Source organism: Podarcis liolepis, assembly GCF_965112155.1.
Source record: "Podarcis liolepis genome assembly, chromosome: 7".
NCBI lineage: Eukaryota > Metazoa > Chordata > Lepidosauria > Squamata > Lacertidae > Podarcis > Podarcis liolepis.
The window spans coordinates 11,283,450-11,304,115 of record NC_139561.1 but is presented as its reverse complement, the minus strand read 5'-3'; the positions used below and the strand labels follow the sequence as shown (position 1 = coordinate 11,304,115).

Genomic DNA, 20,666 nt, shown 5'->3' with positions numbered 1-20,666 from the left:
TCTTCAGAAGCATTGCTGCCTCCTGTGATAGGAATTTTGAGGTCTTTTTGATGTTTAGTCATGTAGTTGTGTCCGACTCTTTGTGACCCCATGGACCAGAGCACGCCAGGCACTCCTGTCTTCCACTGCCTCCTACAGTTTAGTCAAACTCATGCTGGTAGCTTCGAGAACACTGTCCAACCATCTCGTCCTCTGTCGTCCCCTTCTCCTTGTGCCCTCCATCTTTCCCAACATCAGGGTCTTTTCCAGGGAGTCTTCTCTTCTCATGAGGTGGCCAAAGTATGGAGCCTCAGCTTCAGGATCTGTCCTTCCAGGGAGCACTCAGGGCTGATTTGCTTCAGAATGGAAAGGTTTGATCTTCTCGCAGTCCATGGGACTCTCAAGAGTCTCCTCCAGCACCATAACTCAGATATATGTTAAATGTTCATAAATGTACCAACCAAGCCCGTACATAGATCAGCACAGGAAGACCGACCTGAAACCATTTTTGATTCTGAAACTGACCTCAATTATTTCTCTGCATGGTCAAAGTGGGAAACCTCCCCATTGTCTCTTTCCTAACAAATCCTGCCTTAAGGGCACATTTAAGACTCTTGAGGAGACTCTTGAGAGTCCCATGGACTGCAAGAAGATCAAACCTCTCCATTCTGAAGGAAATCAGCCCTGAGTGCTCCCTGGAAGGACAGATCCTGAAGCTGAGGCTCCAATACTTTGGCCACCTCATGAGAAGAGAAGACTCCCTGGAAAAGACCCTGATGTTGCGAAAGATGGAGGGCACAAGGAGAAGGGTACGACAGAGTACGAGATGGTTGGACAGGGTTCTCGAAGCTACCAGCATGAGTTGGACCAAACTGCGGGAAGCAGTGGAAGACAGGAGTGCCTGGTGTGCTCTGGTCCATGGGGTCACGAAGAGTTGGACACGACTAAACGACTAAACAGCAACAACAATTTAAAACAGTCCACATTGGTGGCAGGGATTTCCTGCCTATCATACCACCTCTTTCTTGCCCTTTCTCTAAACCAGGGTTTCCCAAACTTGGGTCTCCGACTGTTTTTGGACTACAATTCCCATCATCCCTGACCTGTTAGCTAGGGATGATGGGAGTTGTAGTCCAAAAACAGCTGGGGACCCACACTGGGGAAACAAACTGCTCTGAACTGAAAAGGCCCGAGCGCTGCAAGTTTTCTTCATAGGGGAATTGTTCCATCCCTCCTCGATAACTTTGAACCTTTTCCAACTCAGCAATATCCCTTTTGAGGCGAGGCAGCCAGTCAATCTAGTTGGCACCTTTGCTTGACTTGAAGGGCTGTTGACAGTCTGATCTGACAGCCAGACTCTTCTCGAAGGAATGGGTTTCCCAAATCTAAAGCCTGACTATGCAGTCAGTCTGAAACGGGCTCCAAAATCCCCATTTTTCCTTCTCCAAGGGTCCATTAGCTAAAAAGCATTAACTTGAGCACTTGAGCCAATGTATAACAGGAACCCAGCTGTATAAACAACAGCCCTCTCCTTTATCAGTCCGTGACACTTAATGGATGGCCTTGTCAGTTCCGAAGTGGAGACGGGATGGCAGAGCTGGGGCTTATCTTGTAGGTTGTAAATATCCTGACACACTGACGCACAGACTCTGCAAGACGGGGTCTGTCAGCCCCCACTGCTGGAGATAGAGATGGCGTCAAGGGAAACTCCTATAGCTGAGTGACCCTCTTAACCCCAAGATAAGAGTACAGGAACAGGCACATCTGTTTATGGTCATGGATGTCAACTTACGTCTATGAACGTACGAGGCTGAATTCCTGGGGAAGGGGGGAGAGGGTGCCTGGAGGATATATATACTGTGTGAAATTTCTCTTTCTTTGGACTTGCTGTGAACTGACCACGCAAGTGCCTTTCTGCTACTCCGGAGAGCAGAAATAAAGAACTCTTTCTCTGAATCAACCTTGGTGTCTTTTGACTCCTTCCTCCCTCTCTGGGAGCAACGCTCACCCTACCAATTGGTAAAAGTCTAAGAAGGCTACATTCTTTGGTTCTGAGGAACAGCAGAGAAGCAGATAAACTTGCCCAAGTCTTCAAGACGCACACATATGTCTACAGTTGTCTCATTATTTTACAATCTCTGCCAAACTGACCTCAAAAAAAATTTTTTTTTGAGGGATTGAAATGTCACGTCTGTTGCTACCGACCCCTTTCATCTCTTGATAGTATGTCTTGTTTCGACTCAAGTCTGAACTTTTCCAGTCATTCAGAAAAATCAAAACTCAGCGTCTTTAATTCAGAGACGAATCTAGAGAAACGTCCTACCTTTTCTCTTACGGGTGAGCCAGAATCGGGGCTCTCTGAGGGCCTCAGAAGGAGACGAGACGTCTCAGAAATAAATGCTTCGCGGAATGTTATGTTTTGAAGAATCGGAGAGCAGGATTTGAATTATAAGCAACAGAAAGAATGAGAGTCTACAGTGGTACCTCAGGTTAAGTACTTAATTCGTTCCAGAGGTCCGTACTTAGCCTGAAACTGTTCTTAACCTGAAGCACGACTTTAACTAATGGGGCCTCCTGCTGCCACCGCGCCGCCAGAGCATGATTTCTGTTCTCATCCTGAAGCAAAGTTCTTAACCTGAAGCACTATTTCTGGGTTAGCGGAGTTTGTAACCTGAAGCGTATGTAACCTGAAGCGTATGTAACCCGAGGTACCACTGCATTGTTTTGTTATGATGTAAAATGAGGGGATAAGACAGGATGCAGCAAAGAGACAATAAAAAAGCATCCTGGAAAATGGGGTGGAAAGTCATATACTGTATAAGGATTTTTAAAAAATATGTATTGGAATTGTATGTGGAATTTCTTGAAGTTTAATAAAATAATTTTGGTTTAAAAAAGAAATAGATGCTTCACAGTGGCTAAAATCCTACGCTTGCTTTCCTGAGAGTAAAAGCTGCTGCACACTGCACGAGTTTGTGACTAAGGCTTTGTACACCTTTCTGTTTACCCTGGTTCCAGAATGTTCCTTTCATTCCCTGCAAGGAAAGTTTGCAGGGTCTGAGGCTTTTTAGCTTAGAGAAAAGGCGAGTGACATGATAGAGTGGGGAACCTTTGGCCCGCAAGATGTTGCTGAAATGCAAATCCCATCAGCGCCAGCAAACAGAGCTGATGGTCAGGAATGAGCACTGAAGGGAACAGGATGTTGGACTAGAGGGGTCACTGCCTGGCCTGATCCAGCAACCAGGCTTTTCTTAGGGGCTAAAGAATTTGTCTAACCCTTTCTAAAGCACATGGGTTTTGCCAGATCTTGTGGCAGGGAGTTCCATCAGTTGTTTTGGCCCCCCCTCCTTCTTTTTAAGGCCTCAAATGGAATCAAAATAGAAACCACGAGAAAACCACCAGTTTTCAACCATCTCCCCCTCCTGAAACTGCGCCTGAAACTATTTCCCCTTTCTTTCGAGAAACAACACTCAAGTCCTGGCCATTGATCCTGAGCTTATGTGGAGAGTTCCACCATATTTCAATGTCTTGCGCATTATTTCGGATGTATTTAGAAACACAGACTCCGCCCTGCTCAACACAAGAGAAACATGCAGCCTCTCAGCTTTTAATTATGGCTTTTGTCTTTCTGCCTTTCTAGGGGTCGGGTCATTTGCCTTGCTTGGGGCTGGTCATCGGGTCCAACAAAGAACCCCTCCGGTGCTGCTACCAATGTCCCTCAGGTCAGTACCTCTGGAATCATAGAGATTAAGGGGATCTGCAAAGGGCACATTCCAGTCTGGCAAAATCTATTGGGGCAGGAATCAGGATCAATGAGATGGTGTGGCTTGGATAGAAGAGGGTGTGGCCTGCGGAGAGTTCTGAGGGCCAGGGAGAGAATCCTGGAGGGCCACCTATGTCTCTCTGGCCCGAGGTCCTTAACCCTTTGCTGACTGGCTTTCTACCCCCCTCCCAGCACCTGTTCCCAGGTCAGCTCATAACACTGTAAAAGTTCAACATTGGAAATGAGTTTAAATACTCCTCCTTATTTATTCTCTCAGATTTATTTCATAAAACTCACATACCGCTTGGTTGTAGAGAACCTCAAGGTGGTTGACAAGAAGAATAAAGCAGTAAGATGATTAGCAGAAGCAATTAGATCGCTGGGAGAGCGGAATTAAAACCAGCAACGAATTAAAAACACGCGTTCTAAACATCTGGGCACGCTTGTCTGAACAAGGATGTTTTTAGCAGGCGCCGAGAAAAGCACAGTGAAGAAGGCCGCCTGATGTCAAGTGGCAAGAAGTTCCAAAGTGTGACTTCTGCCACGCTAAAAGATGACGTTCTTGCAAATGTGGAAGGAACTGCTATGCAGCAGTTGTAACAGGGCCAGATCCGCGGGTCGAAGTGGTCGGGTGTGCAGATGTGGGCAAGGAGATTTTGCTGTGCTTTAGTTATTGAACTCTCAGAAACCGACGTGAGCAGTCTTAGTTGTGGTTTCTTCATAAAAACCAGAGAGATGTGGTCTGTCACGCCAGAAGGGGGAGCTTCCCTCCCTCCGGAAATATGGTGCTTTTGGGGGGCTGTCTGAGGTGAGCTGGGTGACTCACCAAAGTTTGCAAACTCTGCGGTCTTGGAAGCCAAGCCCCAAAACTCCCCTCGAGGAACTTAAGAGAACGCTGTGGGTGGGGGGTGTTTTTACTGTCTTTCTAGAGGAAATTTCTGACATTTTCTCCTTCTGACGGTTCTTTTTTCAGTTGGGTATGAACAGCACGCCGTCAGGGGCTGGCGTTAAATAGAAGGGTGTTCCCCTTTCAGTCCTGAGTGCTGAAATAGAGATGTATAATCCGCTCAGGACCCCTTTTAAGGCTTTGTTTTTCCTGCGGTTGGTCAGTTTCAGCCTGGGCTATTCCACTGCAAGCAGCAGGTACAGGCTTCGCAGGACCTAACTCTCCCCCTATAAGGCGGGGAAGGAGATTCCTGAGTCATGTCGGTGGAGGGAGGGAATAATAATAATAATAATAATAATAATAATAATAATAATAATAATTTATTATTTATACCCTGCCCATCTGGCTGAGTTTCCCCAGCCACTCTGAGCGGCTCCCAATCAAGTATTAAAAACAGTACAGCATTAAATATTAAAAACTTCCCTAAACAGGGCTGCCTTCAGATGTCTCTTAAAAATAAGATAGCTGCTTATTTCCTTCACATCTGAAGGGAGGGTGTTCCACAGGGCGGGCGCCACTACCGAGAAGGCCCTCTGTCTGCTTCCTTGTAACCTCACTTCTCACAATGAGGGAACTGCCAGAAGGCCCTCGACACTGGACCTCAGTGTCCGGGCAGAATGATGGGGGTGGAGACGCTCCTTCAGGTATGCAGGACTGAGGGGGTTTAGGGCTTTAAAGGTCAGCACCAACACTTTGAATTGTGCTCGGAAACGTACTGGGAGCCAATGCAGATCTCTCAGGACCGGTGTTATGTGGTCCCGGCGGCCGCTCCCAGTCACCAGTCTAGCTGCTGCATTCTGGATTAATTGCAGTTTCCGGGTCACCTTCAAAGGTAGCCCCACGTAGAGTGCATTGCAGCAGTCCATGCAGGAGATAACTAGAGCATGCACCACTCTGGCGAGACAGTCCGCTGGCAGGTAGGGTCTCAGCCTGCGTACCAGATGGAGCTGATAGACAGCCGCCCTGGACACAGAATTAACCTGCGCCTCCATGGACAGCTGTGAGTCCAAAATGACTCCCAGGCTGTGCACCTGGTCCTTCAGGGGCACAGTTACCCCATTCAGGACCAGGGAGTTCCCCACACCCACCCGCTCCCTGTCCCCCAAAAACAGTACTTCTGTCTTGTCAGGATTCAACCTCAATCTGTTGGCCACCATCCATCCTCCAAGCGCCTCCAGGCACTCACACAGGACCTTCACTGCCTTCATTGGTTCTGATTTAAAAGAGAGGTAGAGCTGGGTGTCATCAACTCTTAAAGGAGCCCCCCCCCCGCATGGGTTAATAAAGTTCAGGATCCTGCATCTCGCAGGATCTACAATTTTGAAACTTGCAGCACGGGAAGCAAACTTTTAATTAAAAACCTCTCCTTTTACAGTGGTACCTCGGGTTACAAACACCTTGAGTCACAAACACTTCGGGTTACAGACTCCACTAACCTGGAAATAGTACCTTGGGTTAAGAACTTTACCTAAGGATGAGAACAGAAATCGCGCGCCGGTGGTGCGGTAGCAGCGGGAGGCCCCATTAGCTAAAGTGGTACCTCAGGTTAAGAACTGTTTCCGGTTAAGAACGGAAGTTCGTAATAAGTTCGTAACCAGAGGTAGCACTGTATTCTGATCAAAAATGTGTGGCAGCAGAGATGTATTTATCAGGGGCTTTAACAGGCAGCTGGCCTGTCTTATCGCAACATCATCCTCACGAGACAATAAACCAAATTTTAAATGGGCAGAAAAGCCACGTTTGGCGAAAACTAAAGAGTCCTCTCCAACCCTCTGACAGTGGGATCTGCAAGGCCCTGGGACTGGGTTAAGAGTGGCCTCCACTCGTTTTTTATTTTATTTTTAGGATACACCCAGACTGTGACTTGCCCTGCGAATCTCACGGACTGCAAAAAGAACCTGTGCCGAGCCGACCACTACCTGAACAACGCTCATGTCACGCCCCGTTGCGAGGCTTGTAAGCAGTGCCTGCCAGGTATTTGCCCCCGGGCACCCGTTGCCCTTTGCAGCACACTGCCTTTTCAATTGGCACCTGGGCTCGCCTCCTCCTGCACCAGCCCAGTCCCTCAAGTGTCAAAGTCCGTGGTAATGACTTCAGCATGTTGTAAGAAAAATACTGCTCCCTTTCCCTTATTGGGTACCTAAGAGCCCCATAAGATGCGGGTGGCGCTGTGAGTTAAATCAGAAGGTTGGCAGTTCGAATCCCCGAGACAGGGTGAGCTCCCGTTGCTCGGTCCCTGCTCCTGCCCACCTAGCAGTTCGAAAGCACGTCAAAGTGCAAGTAGATAAATAGGTACCACTCCAGCGGGAAGGTAAACGGTGTTTCCGTGCGCTGCTCTGCTTCGCCAGAAGTGGCTTAGTCATGCTGGCCACGTGACCCAGAAGTTGTACTCCGGTTCCCTCGGCCAATAAAGTGAGATGAGCGCCGCAACCCCAGAGTCATCCGCAACTGGACCTAATGGTCAGGGGTCCCTTTACCTTTAAGAGCCCTGGGGCGGGGTCCGACAGCCTTTTATCTTTGTTGGGGTAATGGCAGGTCCTAATCCCCCAGTGACTCACCTGCCTGTCTCGCCCCGAAGGCGAGCACTCCTCCTGCGAGTACGGAGGTCTCTCCTTCTCTCAGACCTTAGTCTCTGCAGCTCGGGAGATGTCGGTGGGTTACTAGACCCAGGGGCCACCTCAGCCTCCCCTGACCCAACTGGTAGTGGAGCAGCTGTAAGTGATGGCCCAGCTGAAGGCAACGAAGTAATCCCCGCATCTGGAGCCAGGGCAGGCTCAGGCCCCTGACTCGGCCCAGCTGGTGTTTGTTGCAGGGGAACCTGGGCAGACTGGGACTCTTCATTGTCAGGCCCCAGACTTGATTCCGATGATGCCTGAGGCAGCGGATCCGGTGAGGACTGAGACTCCTCTGGTTCCGAATCCGAATCCGAGCCCAAGTCCCAGGCCACCACACTCTGAGAAATGGCCATCTAACCTCTGTTTAAAAACCACCAAGGCATTGAGAGTCCACAACCTCCAGAGAGGGACCGTTCTACGGTCGAACAGCTCTTACTGTCAGATAGGTTGCTTTTTCTGACGCCTAGAAAGTTTTTTCTGAGGTTAGACCGCCCTGATCTAGAATCTGGGTCTAAATCCCCATTCAGCCACAAAGATCGCTGGGCAGGCCTCGTTCAGTCGCTTCCTCTCAGCCTAACCTTGCAGGGGCGTTGTGGACTAAAACAGCATCTGCTTGGGTCCTTTTCAACAGACCGCCACCTAGTAGAAAAACGTCCTTGCACCAACCATACCAACCGGGAGTGCCAATGCCAGCCTGGATGGTACTGTAAGGAGCCGTCGACGGGCACCTGTATTACCTGCGTCCCGTTGACCACTTGCAAGCCGGGCTCTGGGGTCAAGACCAAAGGTACGTACTGTTGAGAGTGTATTGTACTGTTGAGAGTATATTAACTTATGGTCTGTGTGTGTGGTTTGGGAGCTGCACAGTCAGGGAAAAACCCAATGATGTCCAGGGTTATAAAGACTGCAGAGAGAATAATTGGATGCACTCTTCCCACGTTGGATCAAATCTATGCTTCCAGGTGCCATAAGAAAGCTGCAGAGATAGTGCAGAATAGTGCACACCCCAGAAATGATCTCTTTCAGCTTCTGCCTTCTGGAAGAAGGTACAGGGTTATAAAGACTAGGACTAGCCGTCTGAGAAACAGTTTTTATCCAAATGCGATTTTGGTTTTAAACACAGTATAAGGTAGTCTCAGTGGGAGTATTTAATTATGGGGTATCCATGCCCTCCAACTTTTCTCTGATGGAAATAGGTAAAGGTAAAGGTAAAGGTACCCCTGCCCTTACAGGCCAGTCGTGTCCGACTCTAGGGTTGTGCGCCCATCTCATTTAAGAGGCCAGGGGCCAGCGCTGTCCGGAGACACTTCCAGGTCATGTGGCCAGCGTGACGAAGCTGCTCTGGCGAGCCAGCACCAGTGCAGCACACGGAAACGCCGTTTACCTTCCCGCTATAAAGCGGTACCTATTTATCTACTTGCACTTAGGGGTGCTTTCGAACTGCTAGGTGGGCAGGAGCTGGGACCGAAAGACGGGAGCTCACCCCGCCGCGGGGATTTGAACCGCCGACCATACGATCGGCAAGTCCTAGGCACTGAGGTTTTACCCACAGCGCCACCAGCGTCCCTTCCCCCTGATGGAAATAGAGACATCCTATTCCATAATAATAATTTTACAGTGGTACCTTGGGTTACATACGCTTCAAGTTACATACGCTTCAGGTTACAGACTCCGCTAATCCAGAAATAGTACCTCTGGTTAAGAACTTTGCTTCAGGATGAGAACAGAAATTGTGCGGCGGCGGCACAGCAACAGCGGGAGGCCCCATTAGCTAAAGTGGTGCTTCAGGTTAAGAACAGTTTCAGGTTAAGAATGGACCTCCAGAACGAATTAAGGACATAACCAGAGGTACCACTGTACTAATTTATACCCCTCTCATCTGACTGCGTTGCCCCAGCCACTGTGGGCGGCTTCCAACATACAGTGGTACCTGAGCAGCGCACGGAAACGCCGTTTAGCTTCCCGCCAGAGCGGTACCTATTTATCTACTTGCACTTTGACGTGCTTTCGAACTGCTAGGTTGGCAGGAGCAGGGACCCGGCAACGGGAGCTCCCCCCGTAGCGGGGATTTGAACCGCTGACCTTCCGATCAGCAAGTCCTAGGCTCTGTGGTTTAACCCACAGCGCCACCCGCATCCCTAAATTACAGTAGTCTTTTATCATTATTTTCATCAGGCACCCCTGACACAGATACCATCTGTGAAGAATGCCCTTCGGGTACTTTCTCTGATGAAGATTCCAGCACCCAAATCTGCAAGCCTCGCACCGAGTGAGTGATAACGTCCTCTGCAATTCTGTATCTAGTATGTACTTACAGAGCAGGCATCCCCAAACTCGGCCCTCCAGCTGTTTTGGGACTACAACTCCCATCATCCCTAGCTAACACTGGTCAGGGATGATGGGAGTTGTAGTCCCAAAACAGCTGGAGGGCGAAGTTTGGGGGTGCCTGTTATAGAGGGTCCTATCCTGCAGATAAAAACTAAAACCCAGTGGACTACCTTAAAGGGTCGTTTGAAACACTTCTCTTGTTGTATTGGTTTCTCTCTCTCTCTCTCTTTTAAACAATAATATTTATTGTGTTTCATACAAATATAACACCTATTGTAAAACAAATGAAACAAAAATAAAAAAGAAATAGAACAAATAAAACGAGTAACAACAAAAGATATAACAACAAACACATTAACAATACAAATTAATTAATTAATTAAACTTCCAACCTCATAAACGTATTGCTTGACTTCCTCTAGGCCCTCCCATCTGAATTTCCTTGTAACTGAATGTAGCAGTTTTCCAATATCATTATTCAAAAATAATATTCCAATTATAGTCAAATTTCTTAATTTTTCTTAACATTCTAAGTCTCATTTATTTAATTAAATCCTAATTTAATCCTAGGCCCATTTAGTACTTTCAGGTAACTTCTAATTTTTAATGTTACAATATTTATTCAAATAGTCATTAAATTTCTTCCAATCTTCTTGATATTCCTCTTCTTTCTGGTCGCGGATACTTCCAGTGAGGTCAGCTATTTCTATAAAGTCCATCATGTTCATCTGCCATTCTTCCACAGTTGGTAATTCTTGTGTTTTCTACTTCTTGGCTATTAAAATTCGAGCAGCAGTTGTGGCATACAAAAATACCTTTACATCTTTCTTGGGCAATTCAAGACCTAATATTCCTTTTTTTAATAATAATATTTTTTATTAATTTTAACATATAAATACATACCACAAAACTTAACCACTTATACAATCTTTTTTTTTTTTTTGGACTTCCATCAGCACCTCTGATGATCCACCGTTTTGACCACTTCTTATGCATTTCTTAAATTCATATTGCCTTTAATTATCTTCACTAACCATCCTCCCCTTTATCCATTTTTGCAATAGTTCCAATAATTCACCTCACAAAACTTCTTGCAAACCTACAAACGTAGTCTAATCATCACAGTTACTTTTCAAATAGTCTGTAAATTTACACCAGTCTTCTGTGAATTTCTGGTCCCGCAGATTTCGAATCCTTTCTGTTAGTTTATCTAATTCTGCATAGTCCATTAATTTCATCCTCCATTCTTCTTTCGTCGGTAATTCTTCTTGCTTCCATTTTTGTGCCAATAATATTCTTGCTGCCGTCATTGCATATAAAAACCATAGCTGTCAACCGTCCCTTATTTGGCGGGAAAGTCCCTTATCCTAGCGCTGTGTCCCGCTGCTGTCCCTTATTGATGATGTCCCTTAAATTTCCTGGGTTTCAAAGGAAGCAGCTCCTCTCCCTCCCTCCCTGCCGGCCAGGGAGGAGGGAGGCTCCAACTGTGTTGCTTGGCGGCGTTGCTCACCCAATAAGGAGTCTAAGAACGACTGGGGGGTGGAGCTTGCAGGCCTTGTGCCGATCAAATCGGCTGCATTGCCTGGGGACTCGCCTTTGCTCAGCGCTTCCCAGCGGAGAGGTGACGGTGGTTTCGCTTGCTGCATCCCCTTTGCTGGGTTGCTGCGCTGTGGGAACCACCGCTTGAGGCTTCGTTTGGCTGCTGGCTGGGCTTTCTGCCTTTGGCTCGGAGGGGCTCAGAAGTTGAACATACCTGTGCTTGGAAAATCCCTGATTTTGGCTGCTGATCCCTTATTTTCGAGGCTGCTGGTCCCTTATTTTCAAATCTGACAGCTATGATAAAAACAGCTTACATTCTTTCCTGTTTATATCACTTCCTACAATGCCCAGTAAAAGTGCTTCTGGTTTCTTTATAAATGTATATTTCAACATGTTTTTCATCTCATTATATATCATAGCCCAGAAGTCCTTCACCTTGGGACAGGTCCACCACATGTGATAAAAGGTTTTTTTTTCTCTCCCTCCTTCTCATCCGCCCCCAGTTGTGCCAAGTTAAACAAGGTCCCTCTGGGCAAAGGGGCAACCACGCAGGACGAACGCTGCCTGGACCACTCGTCTGGGCAGTCAACACCGCCGGAGGGCACAACTGCCATTCACCTGGACCCCTCGCTGGACAGCATCCTCAGCACAACGGTCAGCGAAGGCAGAGGCGGATTCAACTCCACCCACATCTTGCCTGTGAAGAAACCGAAGAGAGGTTTGCAAATGGTGTTGGTTGGCAGGGAGGTATGGGGACAAATCAAGAGTTAGGCCTCGTCTGCGCTGTACATTTAAAGCTGCATCGTACCTCTTTAAGCAGTCATGGCGCCCTCCCATCAGATGTCAAAGAAATAAGCAACTACAGTGGTACCTTGGGTTACATACGCTTCAGGTTACAGACTCCGCTAACCAAGAAATAGTGCTTCAGGTTAAAAACTTTGCTTCAGGATGAGAACAGAAATCGTGCTCTGGCGGCACAGCGGCAGCAGGAGGCCCCATTAGCTAAAGTGGTGCTTCAGGTGAAGAACAGTTTCAGGTTAAGAACAGACCTCCGGAACAAATTAAGTACTTAACCCGAGGTACCACTGTATTGGACTTTTAGAAGACATCTGAAGGCAGCCCTGTTTAGGGGAGCTTTTAATATTTGATGAATCATTATATTTTAATATTCTGCTGGAAGCCGCCCAGAGTGGCTGGGGGAAACCCAGCCAGATGGGCGGGGTATAAATAATAAATTATTATTATTATTATTATTATTATTCATGGCTTCCACCCAAAGAATCCTGGGAAATTCCATTTAAAGTGGCACAATGCAGGTTTAAAATTAAAGTGCCGATGGGGTCTGCGTCTTCAAAGCACTGTCCACTCTTTCCCGAAAGCAAACTGCAAAAACGTCGGCTGCTTTTCTCTTTTCTGTGACTTTGTTTAGAACTGTGTTTTTGTGTTTCGAAAAGCTGAACTTCTGCACTGAGGAGATCCAGTCGCTGGGTCAAGAAAAGCACTGCTCAATCACCCTTCCCATGAAGTACCAGGGCGAGTCACAGTGATTTCAAAGACACAATATTTAAAAAGAGTTGGCAAGAAAGATCAGTGTGATCTGATCTGATCCCCTGGCTCCCAGGGAAAACCCTAGTGCCCGCATTCTGGATCAAGTAAAGTTTTCCTGACTGTCTCCCAGGGCAGCCCACAATGCATTACAGTAGTCTAGCGTTGAGGAGTCAAGGGGCTGGAACAGCCAACTGCCTCAACTAAAAATCCCCCAAATCTATATCTATAGAGTTATCAAAGAGATGAACAACTACAGTGATACCTTGGGTTAAGTACTTAATTCGTTCCGGAGGTCCGTTCTTCACCTGAAACTGTTCTTCACCTGAAGCACCACTTTAGCTAATGGGGCCTCCTGCTGCTACCGCACCGCCGGAGCACGATTTCTGTTCTCATCCTGAAGCACTATTTTTGGGTTAGCAGAGTCTGTAACCTGAAGCGTATGTAACCTGAAGCGTATGTAACCCAAGTTACCACTGTACCAGACTTTTAGAAGACATCTGAAGGCAGCCCTCTTTAGGGAAGCTTTTAATGTTTAACAGACTACTGTATTTTAATACTTTGTTGGAAGCCGCCCAGAGTGGCTGGGGAAGCCCAGCCAGATGGGCGGGGTATAAATAATAAATTATTATTACTATTATTATTATTATTATTATTATTATTATTATTATTGCAGAAATTAATTCCTTCTGCTCCGCTTTCCAAAAAGAACAGATCATAAGACGTTACTCAGTTCTACAGTGGCTGCTTCTTTAAACCACCTTCCACATACAGTGTGGCACCACGGGTTACAGACGCGTCAGGTTACAGACTCCGCTAACCCAGAAATAATACCTTGGGTTAAGAACTTTGCTTCAGGATGAGAACAGAAATCGTGCTCCGGCGGCGCGGCAGCAGCAGGAGGCCCCATTAGCTAAAGTGGTGCTTCAGGTTAAGAACAGTTTCAGCTTGAGAACGGACCTTCAGAACGAATTAAGGTCTTAACCCGAGGTACCACTGTATATTTCTTCCTCACCCTTTCCTCTCATCCCTTGCCCATTCCTCTGTGTGTCTTTGGCTTTTCAGGGGAGACTGATTTCGCCCTCTTGGTTGCTGTCTTCCTTTCCGTGTTGGTCCTGTTGGCCGGCTTGGTGATGTTCTGGCGGAGGAGGTTTTGCAAGGCGTGGATCGTCCCCCATGCAGCAAAGAGTGAGCTGACCTTCGTCCGCAGGAAATCTATGCTCAATCTTCAAGGTGCTGGTTATTATAAGAGATATATATATATAATAACATATCACATTGTTAACAACCCAGAAGTGCAGTGACAGGGTATTAAAAGGTAAAGGTAAAGGGACCCCTGACCATTAGGTACAGTCTCGGACGACTCTGGGGTTGTGGCGCTCATCTCGCTTTATTGGCCGAGGGAGCCGGCGTACAGCTTCCGGGTCATGTGGCCAGCATGACAAAGCCGCTTCTGGCGAAACAGAGCAGCGCACGGAAACGCCGTTTACCTTCCCGCCAGAGTGGTACCTATTTATCTACTTGCACTTTTGACATGCTTTCGAACTGCTAGGTTGGCAGGAGCAGGGACTGAGCAACAGGAGCTCACCCCGTTGTGGGGATTCGAACCGCCGACCTTTGGATTGGCAAGTCCTCGGCTCTGTGGTTTAACCCACAGCGCCACCCGCGACCCTTGACAGGGTATTACGTCATACCATATACAAACCAAACACGCAGTAAATAGAAAAGAAAGAACGGCAAACATTCCAATTTATAACTGAGACATGATGAGCATCCACGACAGAAACGTAGGAAATAAAATCCCACCAGATGTCAAAAAAGTGTTCTGGATCGTTCAAACACCCCCCCCCCCCAGGAAACATGCAGTTTACCTGTAATTTTTGCCACAACGGCCATAAGTTCTTATACCACATAGCTAAAAGATTAAATACAATAAACTCTGCTTATAGAGATGGGAGACACAGAGGCGTACCAACAAATGAACATGTTTGCATTAGGGGATGTCCTGAAGTAGAGGACCTTATGCATTATATCTTGCACTGCCCCTTATATAATGAAGCAAGAGAACAATTTTTAGCAGCTATAATTACAAGGTCCCCTGGCCAGAACCCCTCTGACATGATTTTATATCTCCTCGCAGACACAGATGAGTATGTGACCTGGCGTGTAGCACTCTTTGCAGTTCCCACTATGAAAATTAGAGCTAATTATATAGCCAAGATAGGGAAGCAGGTGGCGCTGTGGGTTAAACCACAGAGCCTAGGGCTTGCTGATCAGAAGGTCAGCGGTTCGAATCCCCGCGACGGGATGAGCTCCCGTTGCTCAGTCCCTGCTCCTGCCAACCTAGCAGTTCGAAAGCACGTCAAAGTACAAGTAGATAAATAGGTACCACTTCCGGTGGGAAGGTAAACGGCGTTTCCGTGTGCTGCTCTGGTTTGCCAGAAGTGGCTTAGTCATGCTGGCCACATGACTCGGAAGCTGTACGCCGGCTTCCTCGGCCTATAAAGAAGAGAAGAGCGCTGCAACCCGACTGGACCTAATGGTCAGGGGTCACGACTGGACCTAATGGTCAGGGGTCCCTTTACCTTTTATATAGCCAAGGTAGCCACCAACTGTAAAGGAGATGAATTTATTTGACCCTATCTACATCAAGCTATATTCTATCTTTATCACCAAACTCCGAATATAATTGCACATTGTAATAATTAACTTTATTTTTTAATATATTAGTGGCCATGTGATAATTGTAGCCTATAAATTTTATTGTTTAATGCTTTAACCTGCATATTAAGGTACTTTTATAGCTCTGTTTAGAGTAGGTAATGTCTTGATAATATAAATGTTTTAAGTTTTTTGTATCAATCCAGTATATTGTCTTTCAATTGTTGAATGATTCTGTGTACATTGCGGCAGCCTTTGGCTATGTGCAATAAAACTGACCGACTGACACAGCCAAAAGCAGATTTATTGAGGTTTTCCATTGCTGGGCTCTTGAAATCCCACGGGAAGCTAATGTCCATGTCAAAAGCTCCTTAGAGAGACGAGAGTTCATGTTGCCTGCCCACAAATTCAGTAAATGACAGCAGAGCTCTGGTCGAGTTGGTCTCTTGTCATGACTTCATTGCAACAGTAGGTGGCACTGTTCCCTTTGTTTTGGGTACCAGGATGCCGCTTATAATGTTTTGAGTGCTTTCATTACCCCCTGTCCTGGGAGCTCAGTGTAGCCCATCATGCATTGCTTTGCGTGAATATCGTAGGAACATAGGACGCCATAGGTCCATCTAGCTCAGTATTGCCTGCACGGGCTGGCAGCTGCTCTCCAGGATTTCTGGCAAGGATCATCGCCGGCCCTACCTGGGGGTGCTGAGTCTGGAGGTTCTGTTTAAGCTCAGAGCCGTCGACAGACGTTCTCTATGGGTTTTCCTAATCCATATATTTTTATCTGTAGAGTTCATAAAAATTATACTACTACTTGAAACGGTGTTGTTTTTTTAAAATAAATTAAATTACAGCAATAAATTAAAAACAGCAATAAATTAAAAACAGATTAAAGGACACATCAGCCTTCTACATGTCTAGGTAAAGGTAAAGGACCTCTGACCATTAGGTCCAGTCATGACCGACTCTGGGGTTGAGGCGTTCATCTCACTTTACTGGCCGTGGGAGCCGGCGTACAGCTTCCGGGTCATGTGGCCAGCATGACTAAGCCTCTTCTGGCGAACCAGAGCAGCGCAAAGAAACGCCGTTTACCTTCCCACCGGAGCGATACCTATTTATCTAATTGCCCTTCGTGCTTTCGAACTGCTAGGTTGGCAGGAGCAGGGACCGAGCAACGGGAGCTCACTCCGTCATGGTGATTCGAACCACCGACCTTCTGATCAGCAAGTCCTAGGCTCTGTGGTTTAACCCACAGCGCCACCCACATCCGGGTAGGCTTGCCTAAATCGTAATGTTTTTGGCTGGTGCCAAAAAGAGTACAGTGATGGATCGTACTTGATGTCACTAAAAACATCATCTGCTAAGAACATTTTGTTTTGGTGAAAGCCTGTATCACGTAGAATGCTGGCAGGTGTTTTAATCTTCTTGCCACTGATTTTAATGAATTTTGAACAGTTGCTTTTACCTGCTTTTACCTGATAATTTCATGCTTTTATTCTTTTTGTAAACCACTGATGGGATTTTGCTCGTTTTTGTTGTTGTTGTTTTTACAATCACGTACACATTTCATGAAATATAAACGCATATAAATTTTATGAAATAAATAAAAAACAATCTCTCCTTCTTTAAAAAGATTTTGAAAGCCCGAGGCCATCAATTATCTTCTTTGGCAGAGGCCTTTCCTAATTAAAGAATGACATGCTTTGTTTGTGCAGGGAGAGGGAAACCTTTTGGGATTGCCGTTTCCAGAAATTAATGCAGAAACATTGAATGGCGAGAGATTTAATCCTTCCTCTCATTTTCTCTCTCTTTTGCAGCCTCTAACCCGGCGAAGATTTGCGAAGTAAGTGTGATCCCTTGCCTTGCAACTCAGCATATTGAGGGGTTAAATAAAACTTTCTGTTTCCAGTTATTGCTTTTTTAAAAAATACTGTTCAGGAACCGCTGGAGCTAAGAAAAGAAGGGGAGGGCAAAAAGAAATACCGTAGAAAGAGGAATAGCAGGCAAAACTGATGGACTATGCGGAGATGGCAAAATTGACAGAAAAGATCCGAAACCAGGAAGATCAAGTATTTGAAAAAGACTGGGATAAATTCTTACTTTCTTTAAAAGATCACTGTAAAAATTTAAAGTCACTGGCAGGAATGTGAAGATACTTGTACAGTCATACCTCGGGTTACAGACGCTTCAGGTTGCACGATTTTGGGTTGCACACGGCGCTGAACCCCAAAGTACTGGAACAAGTTACTTACAGGTTTCGGCTCTTGCACATGCGCAGAAGCTCTAAATCATGCTTTGTGCATGCACAGGAGCACCGAATCGCAACCCACGCATGCGCAGACGCGGCGCTGCGGGTTGCAGACGTGCTTCCTGCACGGATCACGTTCGCAACCCGAGCGTCCACTGCAATGTGAAATTTTACTACATTTTACTTGTGATTTATATTGCGTGGCGAGTTCCCGCCCCACCAGGTGGAAATAATGACACATGACACAATTATTAAGGTTAATGGGCTAAAAAAGGCCACAACTTTACGGGTTACAGGTGACGAGCGGTACAGTGGTACCTCGGTTTAAGAACTTAATTCGTTCTGGAGGTCTGTTCTTAACTTGAAACCGTTCTTAACCTGAAGCACCAATTTAGCTAATGGGACTTCCCGCTGCCACCGTGTCGCCGGAGCTCGATTTCTGTTCTCACCCTGAAGCAAAGTTCTTAACCTGAGGTAATATTTCTGAGTAAGCGGAGTCTGTAACCTGAAGCGTCTGTAACCTGAAGTGTCTGTAACCCGAGATACCACTGTAGATAAATAGGTACTGCTCCAGCAGGAAGGTAAACGGCGTTTCCGTGCGCTGCTCTGGTTCGCCAGAGGCGGCTTAGTCATGCTGGCCACATGACCCGGAAGCTGTATGCCGGCTCCCTCGGCCAGTAAAGCGAGATGAGCGCCGCAACCCCAGAGTTGTCCGCGACTGGACCTAATGGTCAGGGGTCCCTTTACCTTTTATGCAGCCTAAATCTTGACAGTGGGGAAAGCCAGAGAAGGAGAACTGGGCAGTGAGAATAGATGGCTTGCCTTCCTGCACAGGATAGACCCTTCACCCATTGATCTCCTGGTTTTCTGTCTTTGCAAGGAGAGGATCGATGGGTCGGACTCTGAAGAGCATGGCTCAGGAGAGGGGGGGCAGCTGAATCCCGAACCCCTCGCAGAAGTCCCTGACGTCTCCATCTTAGAAATGGAAAACACTCCTGTCCTTGCTCCCGAAGGTGATGAGCTGCTTCAGATGGATGGAGGGGCATTAGTGGAGCCCCCCCTGCACAACCACACGAGTAACCACATCGGTGAGTCAGCCGCTGAGTTTGGTGGCCCTCACTGCTTCCTGTTGGAGTGAGTGCTCCATCACGGATCGTATAACACAGTGGTACCTTGGTTGTCGAATGGCTTGGCAAATTGGTTTGTGAACACCGCAAACCCGGAAGCGTTCTGGTTTGCAAATGTCAGGGAACTGCCATCAGTGCCGGAGGGAGAGAGCAAAAGCCAGAGGGATTCCAGAGAGCGTCCAGGGATTGGGAGAAGCAGCCCATCTTCTGGGGAAGAGAATCAGCGTAGCACCAGTGGAGAAGGGGGGCAGATGGGGGAAGCGGCGAGGCGGTCCCATGACTCCTTGCCGGGGACCAGCGGGGAGAGTAGAGGTCCTCCGCTGCCTACGCCCTCCTTGCGCAGAAGGCTTTCGCGCAGAGAGAGTAGGAGGAGACTAGGCGTCAAAGAGCTTCTTTGCTGGAAGAAGTTTAAGAAACGCCCACTGACGGATTCTGCCAGCGATTGAGACAGCCACGGGTGAGTGGCTGTCCGGACAGAAAAGGTTCACTTAGGCAACCCAGCCAGGTGTTTGCACCCAGCTGGGGAGATAAGCACCGGCTTACGCACGAGCAAACCCTAGAACCATTACAGGAGCCGAACTGCCAACGTGGCTTCCACAGCTTCTGAGTGAGTGCAGAAAGCTCCTGCAGCCAATCGGAAGCTGTACCTTGGTTTTTGAATGGTTCCGGGAGTCGACTCCCGGAACGGTTTAAGTTTGACAACCAAAGTATTGGCGAAATTGACATACAAACTGCGAGACTAGGACAACTGTGACTTTAAAGAAGAATAGGAACTTTTTACAAACTACTTAAAAAAACAACAAAATGAATTGGACTCCTTGGCAGGTTTTGAATAAACATACACAAATTTATTGATTGTTAACATAATAGTCAGATAATTTAAGGATCTTTACAATTTTACAATATGCAGAGAATAACATGTGTTGAAAAATCAGAGAGAGGAGCTGAGGGAAGTCTGGGGGGGGGAGGGAGAGTTTTTCTTAGAGAGGAGGGGAAAATGGGGGGGGAATGAAGGTGATATGTTTTGATAATTTGTTACGTTGAAATTCTTAATAAAAACTATTTTTTTAAAAAAGTTCGACAACCAAGGTACCACTGCATATCCATTTTTTGCAAAAAGAACATTTTTTAAAAAATGAAGTGAGGAACGTTTTGAGCCCCCAACTGTTTTCCCCACCTGAAGCTATGCTTTATGTGTGACTGAGGGAGGGGGAAGTAATACTGTATCCTGCTTCCCTCCCCCCACCTAGAAAAAATATACATCATGAGAGCTGACACGGTGATCGTGGGGTCCGTTTCGGAAGTGCCTTCCGGGAAGATGTGCCTCGCCAAGGAGGAAGATGGCGGCTCTGAGACCCAGGAGGACGTAGAGGGGAAGGAACTGGCCATGCGCTATCCGGAACAGGAAACAGAATTCCACCCAGGCAGTGACATCACAACTCCCGTGGAGGAAGAGTGGGAATTCCACAATTCCTGTGAAAAGACTTTGGCCATCTAGCTAAAAAATGACGGGTGCACACTTATAATAATAAATAATAATTTTATTATTTATGCCCTACCCATCTGGCTGGGTTTCCCCCAGCCACTCTTACTGAACTGTTTTTAGCATAGGAAGTGCTCTACAGTCACACCTTGGTTTCCGAACAGCTTGGTTCACGAACAACTCTGAACTCGAACGTCGCAAACCCGGAAGTAGGTGTTCCCAGTTTGCGAATTTTGTCTCAGAAGCTGAACGTCCAGCATGGCTTCCGCAGCTTCTGAGTGGCTGCAGGACACTCCTGCAGCCAATCAGAAGCCACCCCTTGGTTTCCGAACGTTTTGGAAGTCAAACGGACTTCCAGAACGAATTCTGTTCGGAAACCAATGTACGAATGCACAACGATTTGAGTCTTGGTCTTGCGTGGTCACGTTGTGGGTG

General features: G+C 47.0%; 1 protein-coding gene across 1 annotated transcript in view; it reads left to right on the top strand.

Annotated features, from left to right (window-relative positions):
• The window catches only part of TNFRSF8 (TNF receptor superfamily member 8), a 34,307-nt gene extending 13,641 nt beyond the window's left edge, over positions 1-20,666 (top strand). The window contains exons 2-10 of the mRNA XM_083514694.1: positions 3,620-3,701; positions 6,534-6,662; positions 7,935-8,090; positions 9,479-9,572; positions 11,674-11,888; positions 13,781-13,948; positions 17,191-17,216; positions 18,502-18,709; positions 19,999-20,666. Of these exons, the coding sequence (XP_083370820.1) occupies positions 3,620-3,701; positions 6,534-6,662; positions 7,935-8,090; positions 9,479-9,572; positions 11,674-11,888; positions 13,781-13,948; positions 17,191-17,216; positions 18,502-18,709; positions 19,999-20,246 (1,326 nt within the window). The 3' untranslated portion in view covers positions 20,247-20,666. The remainder of the gene's footprint in view (positions 1-3,619; positions 3,702-6,533; positions 6,663-7,934; positions 8,091-9,478; positions 9,573-11,673; positions 11,889-13,780; positions 13,949-17,190; positions 17,217-18,501; positions 18,710-19,998) is intronic.